Source organism: Adelges cooleyi, unplaced genomic scaffold, assembly GCF_023614345.1.
Source record: "Adelges cooleyi isolate 19-005CV unplaced genomic scaffold, UGA_ACOO_1.1 ACOO_flye_CR_arks_rails_tigmint_CR_PRNA_108, whole genome shotgun sequence".
NCBI classification, from domain to species: Eukaryota; Metazoa; Arthropoda; class Insecta; order Hemiptera; family Adelgidae; genus Adelges; species Adelges cooleyi.
Window position 1 is genome coordinate 7,749,245 of NW_026095761.1, and position 12,477 is coordinate 7,761,721.

General features: G+C 35.7%; 1 protein-coding gene across 1 annotated transcript; it reads right to left on the reverse strand.

The window, feature by feature from the left end:
* Nucleotides 1-591: 591 nt before the first annotated feature.
* LOC126840818 (uncharacterized) lies at nt 592-12,230 on the reverse strand. The gene is made up of 24 exons (XM_050576777.1): nt 11,778-12,230; nt 10,727-10,882; nt 10,355-10,648; nt 10,105-10,285; nt 9,801-10,039; nt 9,022-9,199; nt 8,732-8,951; nt 8,374-8,648; nt 8,002-8,189; nt 7,747-7,917; nt 7,225-7,450; nt 6,719-6,841; nt 4,542-5,050; nt 4,305-4,460; nt 3,957-4,247; nt 3,576-3,756; nt 3,267-3,508; nt 3,008-3,185; nt 2,753-2,945; nt 2,402-2,679; nt 2,144-2,331; nt 1,468-1,635; nt 1,122-1,338; nt 592-877 (listed from the first exon to the last, which is right to left on the reverse strand). Exons 1-24 carry the CDS (start codon nt 12,206-12,208, stop codon nt 725-727), a joined length of 5,436 nt encoding a protein of 1,811 aa, XP_050432734.1. The 5' UTR covers nt 12,209-12,230; the 3' UTR covers nt 592-724.
* Nucleotides 12,231-12,477: the final 247 nt, after the last annotated feature.

The following is a 12,477-nucleotide window of genomic DNA, read 5'->3' on the forward strand; positions in this document are numbered from 1 at the left end:
ATTCGGATATTATTATATTATGCTGACTGACGTACAATAATGCGGTATGTGGATAAACACACACACACACACACACACTAGAACCGACCAAAACGATTAATAATGGACATGAGTATTTTTTTGGAGACTATATTGAATCGGTCCAAGTACACAGCTATCGACGTACAACGATGACAATATTGTGCTTAAGTACCGGTTTTGCAGAGACATCAAACGACTGCTAGTTGTTTGTACACTGTACATATTGTTTTGCACCCATGACGGAGGAAAAAAATCCTAAGAAACCGTCATCTTAGGCTTGGGGTTCCAAAAACCATAAAACTTAATTTATTTATATTTCAACAAATCTGTCACTAAAAAATAAATGTAGACAAAGCACTAATTTTAAGTTTTAAGCTTTTTCGTATCCCAAGCCCCCCTTCTCTTGATTTATGCCAATAAATATTTCACATAGGTAATATTTTGCAAACCAAACCGGTAACCTAACCGTCCAAATACTTGATGGACATCATTAATAATTATACAATTTAATAAGCCCCCACTAAAGGAAATGACAGTATTGCCATTATAGTGACAGTCAGTAACTAACTATTCAAAGTCAATACACTTTATTAAACAAAACAAAAATACAAGGTAAAAATATTCGATAAAAAAAAATATTTAAAAATAAACGATCACGATCAACAAAAGAAATAAAAAATTGTTTTTAAAAATAATTACAATTCTAATACAATATAATATTTGGTCTGCCTCCTAGAGCCTTGTCAATTTTTTCGCCATCACGTCCCGACCAGGCCAAATTTGTTTGGATTTTACTATACTCTTGATCGTACAATGCCCTCATGTCCGCGGGTGCCGACCGTCTGATTTTATCCATCTTAAAATGAAACGAAACAAATAAGAATAATATCAAGAATTTTATTTGATAAAAAAAATGTATTACACGAACAGTCAAAGAGAACAATCATAATAATTGCCATGTCTTAAATTTTAGAAAAAACTGTCTGCTACTCAATTTTAATGGGAAATTCATAATGTTATTTTTTTTTTTAGAAAAAGATATGTTGAAAATTAATGTTTCTCTACAACTCTTCGTTGGTAGTGCCAAATATTTGACTTACCCAGTGGACTTCATTAGACAACACCACTTTAGAAGCTAAAGCCGAGTAAGCGGAAACGGCTATCTGTCGGCTAATGTCTGACTCTATGATTGTTTTAAATAGTCGGTAAAAGCACTCCAACAATACACCCACTCCTCGACCGGTTGACACCAACGATTTGAGTGCAGTTTCATGATCGTGGATTTCTCGGGGTTTCATTAACACAAAACCAATGTACCTAGGAAATAATCATTTTAAAACATTTACTAAATTAATTTCATGTTCATTAAAATGTAGTTGGCCATAAGTACACCTGCTATAGGCTCCTGGTTACATTGGCTTAATAGAATAACAATTTATACTTTACTTCAATAATAAACGTTCATTTTCCGTGCACGACAATGCTCTCAAAACGGCGTTTTTATCGAATACAGATTGAGATTTTTTGTAAAACTCTAACAACTTGGTCCACGTGAATTCATTTCCTTTTCGAATTCCAACACAAAAACTAGCTTCTTTCATCTCCGACGGTATACTAAAAATATACCAGAAAAATTCTACATTAGGAACTTTATACAAAAATCAAATATTTTACACATAACTGTGTTTTGTTTTTAAACATAATTGACATGATCTATTTTAAGTAAACTCGTAGACAATAATCATTTGAAAGCTCAAAACATTAAATGATACTTCAATAATAATCACTTAAGATAAAGCAAATATTATATCATAGAAATAAATTAATTCATTGATGGATTCTAATACATCAATTGTGTCGAGTGTCATGCCCTCAACGGTTAATCTCGAAGTCTAAAGTAAATATCAAAAACCACCATTATTATTGTACTTGATATCGAAGTCGATTAATTGCAATACATTTAAAGATAACAGCTGGATATTGTTCCTAGGATAGTGCAATTAATCCTACTTAGTTCATATTATTATCATACAATGAACTTTAAAATTAGAAAATACATTCAATACATCCACTAGTACTACGTTTAAAATAATAATTGTATATGCAAAGGCGATTGACTTACTCGTGTCCATTTTCCCACGCATTGAAATATTTTAACGCTGATTCCACACAAACTTGATTTCCAAGTTTACAAGCCCAAGCCGATAGCACGTGCCAACCGAATTTATTTGAGTTATCATCAATTTGATTGATATTTTTTCGGGTATCCAACTTTTTAAAGGCTATTCCCGATAAATTAATTGCATAGCTCTGATCGAACGAAAAACGCATTTGATGTAATTGAAATAATGAATGTGGCATAATAAGACCTTGCACTTACGTTTAGCTTTTTGTACTCATTGGGAAACGACCTCATTGCGTTCATGGTGGACTCCAATCCATTCACGGCCGAATTCCATGGAACCACATGATCTTCCATCATAAGGTATTCGAGCAATGAAAAATAATAAGTATACGGAATTATGTTAGCCCTTGCCAGGTGATGAGCATCGTCTATAATCTGAGCTCTATTCAATGGGTGTATTTTTTCGGGATCCGTCATCAGCTGGATCAACAACAGTTTCCAGTTATTCTCGTCATAGTTTACTCTGTAGTAGCCTAAGGAAAAAACGGTCACCATATCCATTAGTATATTGACTCCAAGTCTGCCAAAAAAAAATCCCATACTTACCAGTCGACTGTAGGTTGAAAATCATCCATCCAGAGTCACTGTGTAACGGTATTACAGCATTTTCTTGGGTTGGTTTCAGCCAGACGGTCGGTGCGAGTTGGTCGAAACGCTGATCCTTTTCCGTCGTGAAGGTCAAGCCAACGAACCACTTTGTATCGTCAACTTCTTCAGGATCCGAAGCGTAAAATCTTTTCTGTAAAAATCGTTACACAGATTTTCATGAAAGTCTAAGAAAACCCGTTGGCTCAAAGGTACTTGGCTAATGACGACGGAGTTGTTCGACGAGACTACGGTGATCAACGGATATCCAGCTTGTTCGGACCACAAGTACATGGTATCGTTGACCGTCACGTCATTTCCGGAATCGTTTCCGGAATCAAATCGGACGTTATCAAACGACGACCACAGATCGTGGGGTGCCGCTACGCCGTATCTTAAAAATATAAAAATCCACCGTTTAATTCAACAAGTAAAACCACGGATATCGTGCAAGATCATAACATTATGGCATTACGAGTAACTGTCGAGGTAGTCGATCAGCGATGCACGAAACTGGTCGTCGCCAACCGTGTGTTTTAGCATTCTGAATAACGCTGCGCCTTTGTTGTACGACAGACAATCGAAAACGTCTTCAATTTGCTCCGGGTCTTGGACGGCGACTGTCAACTTGTGTGAATCCGCGTATTCGTCCCAGGCCAACGCTCGCTGATGGACTTTTGAGACGAACATCCCTTCCAATTCCCATTCTGGTTCAATCTAAATGTCAGATAATACAAACAACGGTAATATTCTGTTGCTTGTGTGCTACTAATTTATGATATACCATGGACGTGGCGTAATACTTCATATAATGACCGATTCCCTCGTTCAACCACGCGTAGTCCCACCAAGAGCACGTTACCAAGTTACCAAACCATTGTCGCGAAATCTCTCGTTGTAGGACCATCGTGCCTAATAGTTTGTCTTCCGTTTGGGAATCGTTCGACAGTGACGTGTGCAATTCCCTAAGGGCCAAACACATTCAGTACTCAGCGATTGTAAAATAAATAATTGCGCTGTTAGCAGCTCAAACTTTTAAAAAGCTAACAAAATTTCGGACTTCTCTAACAACGACCAACACATTTGTCGGATAAATTCTGCTAAGTTTGTGAAGGTACTGCAATAGCTTAATGAACGCAGCTGTTTAAACTTCAAATTGACTCACCCGTAGGAATTCAAGCCCCAGTTTTCGACGTTGTCGATGTTGGTTTTCGGGACGCTCACCATATCCAACTTGGGTAACATGTAAGGTATCCGAGTGTAATCTTCCATGAACCGCAGCAGCTCCGGCGCTTTGTCCACCATGTAACCCGTATGGCTAATGATTTCTTTGCGCGCGTACATGGTTATCATTCCGTTTACCGACTTTTCGAAATCCGACACCATAAACGCCACCATGTGTGTCGGCATAGGTTTTGTAACCTCGAAATGGTCCCAAATCAAACCGGTATCGTTGCTGTAAAAGTCACTTAATAACTGTCACATACAATATCAATTGAATGTGCTGGCTTACTCGAATTGGCTGAGATCTAGAGGCATGTTGGACAGAGCCAAATGGCCGGGTTGTCTTGCAATAGAAATGGCAAAGGTCGATTTGAAAATAGGTTCGTCGTAACACGGGAACGCTCTTCTGGTGTGAGCAGGCTTGAAACGAGTCACGGCTATCCACCTGTATTAACAAGACACCACGATTATCACAATATTTATCACTCTAGTACAATAGTAACTATGCTAATGTATCCGTAATTGCCTGGCGTTGTCTTTGGTGTTGTACGATTCCCTGTGGAATCCTGTGAAATCATTCCTGAGGATTCCGCTGAATTTGACCGTGAATCTATACCGCCTTTTTGCCAACAGAGCTGTCTGCAGCGTGATCACAAGCTGTTGATTTCTTTGTACCGACGCGAAGCTCTTGACCGGCACAAAACGTTGGGATTTCAAATCTTGAAATTCGGAAACATCCGACACGTCGAGATCGTCAGAGTTCAGCACTACAGTGTAAGTGTAAAGTTTCACCGCGATGACGATTTCGACTTGGCCGGAAAAGCTAAATCTGTTGTTGTCAGGGTCTACCATGGGCGTCATTCGCAAAGCGTACGACTCCGGTTTCGTGTGGTCCGGTAACCGGTAGACGTCCATAGCCCCAAAGGGTCCTGCATTTCCAAGTAAAAAACTATTGGCTGCCCAAATGAAAAACAAACTCTGGGTGTATGAAATCATCATTTTTGTTGCAAATCCCGGCAGCGACTGATTCGATTTTCAAAGCCAATAATCGCGCTAATATCGACAAACCAAACGACAACAGTACAATAACTATGTCAAGTAGAATATTTATTTAGTTGACTGTTGTTATTATTATAAGAGGCGAATTAGCGCTAGTCTTTTTCGCACAAGTAGCTCTTATGAGTAGATTATAATATTGAAATACCTTTATCTGTAAAAAAAAACCAAACCTATTAGGGTTGAGTGTGAAAAAAGCCAATTGAAGTGCGATGCGAGAACAATAACAGCTATTGGAATTAGCCGAGATTGTGGTCGTCAATCATATTATATTTAACGGCCGAATGAATTATATTGATGATCGGTAGTCGTTTTTTACCCTAACGGAAAATCAGTTAAAATATTAATTTCTAAAAAAAAATATATAATTATATTAAACATTTAAAAATAGTTATTTGTATTTGAAACGTGACCTTTAAAGGTCTGACAAGAACTGGTGTTTTTAAAACAAACATAAGAAATGTATTTTCCAGTCGTACTAATCAATAAACATAACGCAATAATACTTAATAAATCTGTGTAACTTAAAGTGTGAAACTTTAAACGCGTTTTTATCTGCTCTATGTTTCCAAAGACGGTGACCAATGTGTTTTAAAAACCCCACTCGACGGATTCCAATGAAATTTATACAGCACATTCTATACAATGAAGAACTAGTGCTTAATTAAAGGACTTCTTTTTTGGATGAATACTTTTTTTTTATAAACAATAAACAAGCGTTTATTGTTTGTTATAGATGCCTATTTTTCAATCTTCTGATTTATTTATTTTGCGTATTATATTATTATTAAAAAGGTCACCCAAAATTTAACAAAAATTAGTTATTAGTAATTATTTCAAATTTCAATACAAGATAATATTTTTTTAAAACTATTTTTCAGTATAATATAATAACTTTATGAAGTTACATATTATATTTGTAGATATCCTGTAAATAATACTTACATACTTAGACTCGCCCAATTATTGTAGTCATTGCGAATAAAATTTTTGTTTTTCTGCTTTAGGGAAATGCAATACACCTATGCGCCGACTAATCGCATTGAACAGGTAAAATCTGAAGTGTTTATACACAATGTATCTGTCACAAAACGTTTTGCATACATCCGCAGTGTATTATACAACATTAGAACAAGTAATTGTTCATATAGTAGCATTATACCACATAAGCATAAGTAATTTAATAAAATTAAACAATCAAAACAAAAAGAATACTTAAAAATGTATATGTAAAGAGGTTCATCGGAAAGTCATATTTGTTTATCGAAAATAACTGTAAACGGCTAGTAGAAATAATTGTATACTTTTATTTTTTAGTATATTAGAAAATATATAATAGGAACATACACTTGTGTAACACTTCATAATAGTTTCCTTGTTTTTCTCTGAGACTGTACAGCATATGAGTAATTTAATTTTAACCAATACAAAAAATTTATTTATGTTTTACTATTATATAAAAATTATTAATTTCCACATTAATGTTAAGAATACATTTGAATATTTTAGAACTACTTAATTACATAAAATATATAATCATCTCAACATAGAATCGTGTGGTTTAATTTTAAATTAAACTAGTTAATATATTTTAAATACTATAGCTATAAAAAATTATTACATTATGATTTCTGCTTATGGTAAATATTTATTTATAGATTCGGAATATCTATCATACCAATTTTGGTTGTCCACAATATAATCGCATAATGATCTGAAGATCGTCTTTAGCAAATATGATTCGGTTATGCTAACTCTTAGTTCTCCCACCTGAAAACAAAACAAATTTTAAGTTATTAGATGCTTAAATGAAAAAAATATATAGTTATTTCTACTATTTGTATGTAATAGTTAGTATGTACTTAATGATTAACTGATAGTGCGGTCAGAAGTTTGGTTTAAAATAAATAGTTAACCTTAATAAAATATATTATGAACGGTAAACGATACATATATGTATAAGGCGAAGGATAAAAACAAATTGCCCGATATAATGCAAGCAAAACATATTATTAAATAGGAATGATAGAAATAATTAATTGATGTTTAATAATTAAACAAAATATGTTAGGTAATATTTCAAGTAAATCTACAATTTTTGTAAAACCTGTTCTGTCTACGTCTAAAGAGTATTTAATGTTTTAAAATTTTACCTTATCGATTTCTTCTTTCATTGCCACTTTAGAAGCCAATATCGAAAGAATGTCTTTGGCTATATTCAATCCGTCTGGCATCTCGTTATAGATTTTGTTCACATTTTCGCGAAGAAAATCTATCAAAATATTTAAACCTCGAGGTGTTGTGGCCACCGAAGTAAAAACCATCTTAAAATCTTGAGGTCGTATTGGTTCTTGATCATCAAATATAAAATTTAAAAACCTAAAAAATCATACATATTTTAAAAATATTTGTTCTCATATTAATAACAATTAGAAGCCCAAGTAGAAACCTAAGTTTGGATCCAGATTTATTGTAACAGCAAGTAATACTTGTTATGTTAACAGGAATTGATCTTATGATCTATCTAAAAGTCCAATAGATCAATTATGTATTCTATGTACACATTAATAGTAATTAGTTAAATGTTCTCTGTCTTAGTGTGTTATTTGACTAGTACAATAGGCGTTAAAAATAAACACCATTTATGTAAGGCAATAAGTAGTTTTTTCATTTACTTTTTGAGTAGATCCGAGTCTTCGGTGCACGCTAAGGACATTAATGCAGACTGCCTTTCTGCCGCTGATTTGGTGGTTTTGTACAAGTTTAATAACTTTTCCCAATTTTCTGACGTGTTACTGTTCTGCAGTCCGATACAGAAGGCTGCATCTTTAATGTCAGCCGGTATACTAAAAACACACAGTATCAATGAAGCTTCTCATTCGATAAATTTTATTTTAATTAGAATAATCGACCGCAATTATAGCTGTTACCTTTTGCCACTTAACCATAGCTGGAAATATTTCAATACAGATTGTTTACAGTACGCATTATCTAATTTGCAAGCCCACACAGAAAATATATTCCAGCTGACATAAACCGATTGTTTTTTATTTTTCTTTACCGTCACTAAACTCTCTACTTTTTTGTAAATGGTTTCTGCCAAATTACTAACGTACGCCTAGAAAATAAGTGTGTTATCGTTGTGCATTTGACAGCTGTTACAAAAATATAAACAAAATGAGAAGAATTTGAAGAATAAACTAAACGAAGACATTAAATATAAATAAACAAGAGTGAAATTTGGCGAGATTAGAAGGTCAACGAGGTACAACTTATGACACACTAGACTAAAAAACCCATACCTTGATTCTGTTATATCCGGTGCTTGGTCTCATCCGTTCCAAAATGAATGTAAAGCAGTTCATGGCAGAATACCACGGCATGACGTCGTCTTCGTTTCCCAGATATGTGGACAATTTCACAGGCACCGAGTAACTTAGTTTTCCCGCCCTGGCAAGATTAAACGCGTCGTCTATAAGTTGCGCTCTGTTCAGCACGTGAACGGCTTCTGGAGAACTGTTCAATTGCTTTATCAGTGCCATCCAGTTTGGTTTGTCGTAGTTTACCCTGTAAAATCCTAATGACGGAATACAACGTGCGAATGCATTACAATGTTGGTGTAAATAAGAGTGGTAGGGGTAGATGGTATATGTTCTTTACCGGATGATTGTAAATTGAAAATAAACCATTTGTAGTAGTCCGGGGCCGGTATCACGGTTCTGTTCATGGACGGTTTAAGCCACGTGGTCGGGTTTAGATTTAAAAAATTTTGGCTTTTGTCCGTCGTGTGGGTGAGGCCGATGTACCATTTTCCCGTTTTAATGCGGCACTCGAACGATGCAATGTCGGACGTGCCGAGAGGTTGAATCAAAAACCGTTCCTCAAAAGCAAGAAAAATGTCTCATAACAATACAGAAATCGAAGAGAAAAAAAAATACCGATTAAATTACTTGGGTCACGACAAATGAGTTTTCGTTTTGTACCACGTTGATCACTGGATAACCGCATTGTTCAGTCCACGAGTCCATGACAACGTGTAGTGGTTCATCTTCGAAGAGGCTTTGGTTTGCACCGGCCAATGCGCTTTCAAACGCATTCCACAAATCATGTTGGCTCACTACTTGATACCTTAAGGTTTACACGAATAGTTGATTTTATTAGACATAACTTGGGTGGATTTTGTCGAAATGATGAAACCAACCTTGTCCGGTGGACTTTTTGAAAATTGTTCTAGCACGTTAAGTTGCTGAGAAAATAAATATTAAAGTCGAGGAAAACCCTAAAAACCTGCTATTTATAAAACAATTTCTGAAATGATAAATGCCTCATAACAATATTTGAGCCGCTCAGATGCCACTTTTTTTTAAATTGCGAATAATATCATGGTTGGACTACAAAAGTTTATAATTTTCAGTGATCAAGATGAATAACTCCGTAGTTGAATTTTTCACCATTAGAGTGCGCTGAGTACATTGGCAATTGTATTTACATGCATTGTTTCAAATAACTTTAACTGCCTGTCCTGAACAATTTTATTTTTGGACTTGAATCAGTTTGGCTTCTGAGCGCCTCAATTATAGCAGAACACCTTAATTGTTTTCCCCGATTTTAACATTTATTTTCTCAGAAACTTGACGCGCTAAGACAATTTTGAAAACATATTCGTATTTCTTGTGCGAAAATCCATCGGTCACACAGTTGGTTACATAGTTTGGACAAAACCACTCACTTGTATTTGCTTATGTAATGGAACAATGCGTTCTTAAACACATTCTCTCCGATGTAATCGTGTAACATTCTCAAGACTGCACTGCTTTTGCTATGCGACAACCTCCAGGGTATGCCGTTGATTTCTTCGGGAGTGCTTACTGTTCTCGACATGGAGTCTCTAGGCACCTGGTCGTATTCCAAAGCCGGTTGGTGTTGGTACACTACGAAAAAACCGTCTAAACACCAATTGGGTTCCACCTGTAGAGCCAACAACAATCATCACGCCAAGTTTATCGATGCAAACGTTAAACCAACCGACCAACCTTGGCGGCAACAAAGTAAGAGAAAAACGTGGGGAACCCTTCGTTTATCCACAAGTCTTCCCACGTGTTGGGTGTTACCATACCGCTAAACCATTGATGCGATATCTGATGTTGCATGACTTTGGTCGCCGAAACTATAGCTTGGGTGTTGGACGCTTCGTCGACCAGAGCCGAACTTTCCCTAAGCACAACATCACTTTATAATCAACATATATAATTATTATCGAACGAAAAGAAATTGTACCCTTACTGGTAGATGTTCAAGCCAAAGCCGCCGCCGGTTTCCTTAAATTGGACATTCGGAATGGCTATCAAATCTATTTTCGGGGTTCCAAATTGTACACCGGTATAGTTTTCCATGGCTTCGAGCAACAACGGCGCTGCCACTGAAGCGTATTTAGTCTGATCGACAAACTCGGGATGTGCGTACACTTTAACATTAGCAGCGTTAGTAGGGAGGTGGCTGAAGTCGCCGACCACAAATGCCACCAAGTACGACGATAAGGGCGGTGTCGTTTGAAAGTGTACCCAAGTGTATTCGTCGCTGAAAGACACCAATTGTGTAGACATCAAATTACAATTTGGATGAACACTTCACTTTGAAAACTTGTCGACGACTTACTCGTATGATTTGTACCATTCTGGCATATTACACAATGCGATTTGATTTCCCTTTATACCCACTGTTACATTAAATGGGGTCTTAAACCTTGGATCGTCGTAGCAAGGAAATGCGCTTCTCGCGTAGGTAGCTTTAAACTGTGTTGCAGCCACCCACCTGGAAACATACGTTGCGGTTTTAACAGTATTTGGAAAAAAAGGAATACCAATAATTATTTCTTATCCAAATAGACAATAGTTTTCTGACCATTGGTATTTTTAATGGATAAACACTAAAAACTAATAGTTAGAATCAACCAGACGGTATCAAGCCTAATAAAAATATTATGATAAATATATTGTTTACTCAAAGCCAAAGACAAAACCCTTTCTTTAATAATTAAATCTAACCGAATTTTACTGATTACTTTATGAGTTAATTAGCAATTCGCATAGTTACAATAATATGTTATTGGTAATTGAAGATTCCACCAAATTACAGTAGTTTCTATGATTGGTTTTTTAACACTTGCTGTGCACTATACATTTTTAATAGCTGTTGAATCACATATTGGACGATTGCAGTTGAATATATTAATTATTATCGCTTTTAACACATTTTACTTAGAGTTAGATACTGAAAAGAGGTGAGGAGGTAATTGTTTATTACAACGATAATATATTATGTTATTGTTGGTTATTAATCATCATACCGTCACTCCGCTTAATCTAAGCATTTTGGACAAAAGATCAATTATTAATACTACTGAAATTATCATAAAAAATAATGTCGATAATATGTTATAATTATTATTAGATTTAAATTTAAAAAATATTAACTTAGTATATACTCTAATGTACATTATATTTAGGACTAAGTAAGTATAGAAATAGTGTGGCTAATTAAGTGGCCAGTTAGTTAGTACTACACAAAACAAGTGTTGTCCAATGACGTGGAACTTTAGCTGCAATTTAAAGCTGAAAAGGCGTTTGAATCACCGTGTAAAAACTATTACTTCCAATACCGGTAGTTTGGATTGATAATTAACAACTAAAAAAAAAAAACTACTCACTGTCTTGTGGAGTTTATGAGGTATGAACTTTTGTAAAAACCGGTCATGTCGTTTCTGAGATATCCGTTGAACTTCACGGACAACTTGTATTTGTTCTCGGCCTCTAGCGTGGTGTTGGTTTTAATTCTGATTTGCTCTTGCGGATTTACCAGATAAATCCAATCGTTCACTTTGATTTCTTGTCGGTCATCCCGATCCGTCACTTGGATCGACGTGATGTCCAGATCTTTCGAGTTCAAAACGATCACCGAAGTAAACGATTTTACCAGTATCACAATGTCCACGGTGCCGGCGAAAGTGCCGTTGCCTCTGTCAAAATCCGGCGCTATTGTCAAGTCATACGACACAGGTACCGTGTCTTCTGGCAAATGCACACTTAGTCCATGCAAGCCCTGGACCAAGGCACACGTTAAGAAAACCCACGGCAACATCTTGCCACGACTAAATTGCCAGATCAACTGAACGGCTAACGGGTATTAGTCATAATCACTAATCACATGTATATGCGCACGGAATCAATTATTATTATCTCGGTAAACCGATAGTTTATTATGGTTGCTTTATTCTGACCACATATTGTGTTATTTTTTAAACCCATTATACCATAAAATAAAGTTTCAATGTGGTATAACTTCTCTGGAAAAATGTATTAGTACCTCGATAATCCTGAGCGCATGTTGCAAAGCTATGCATCAACTCC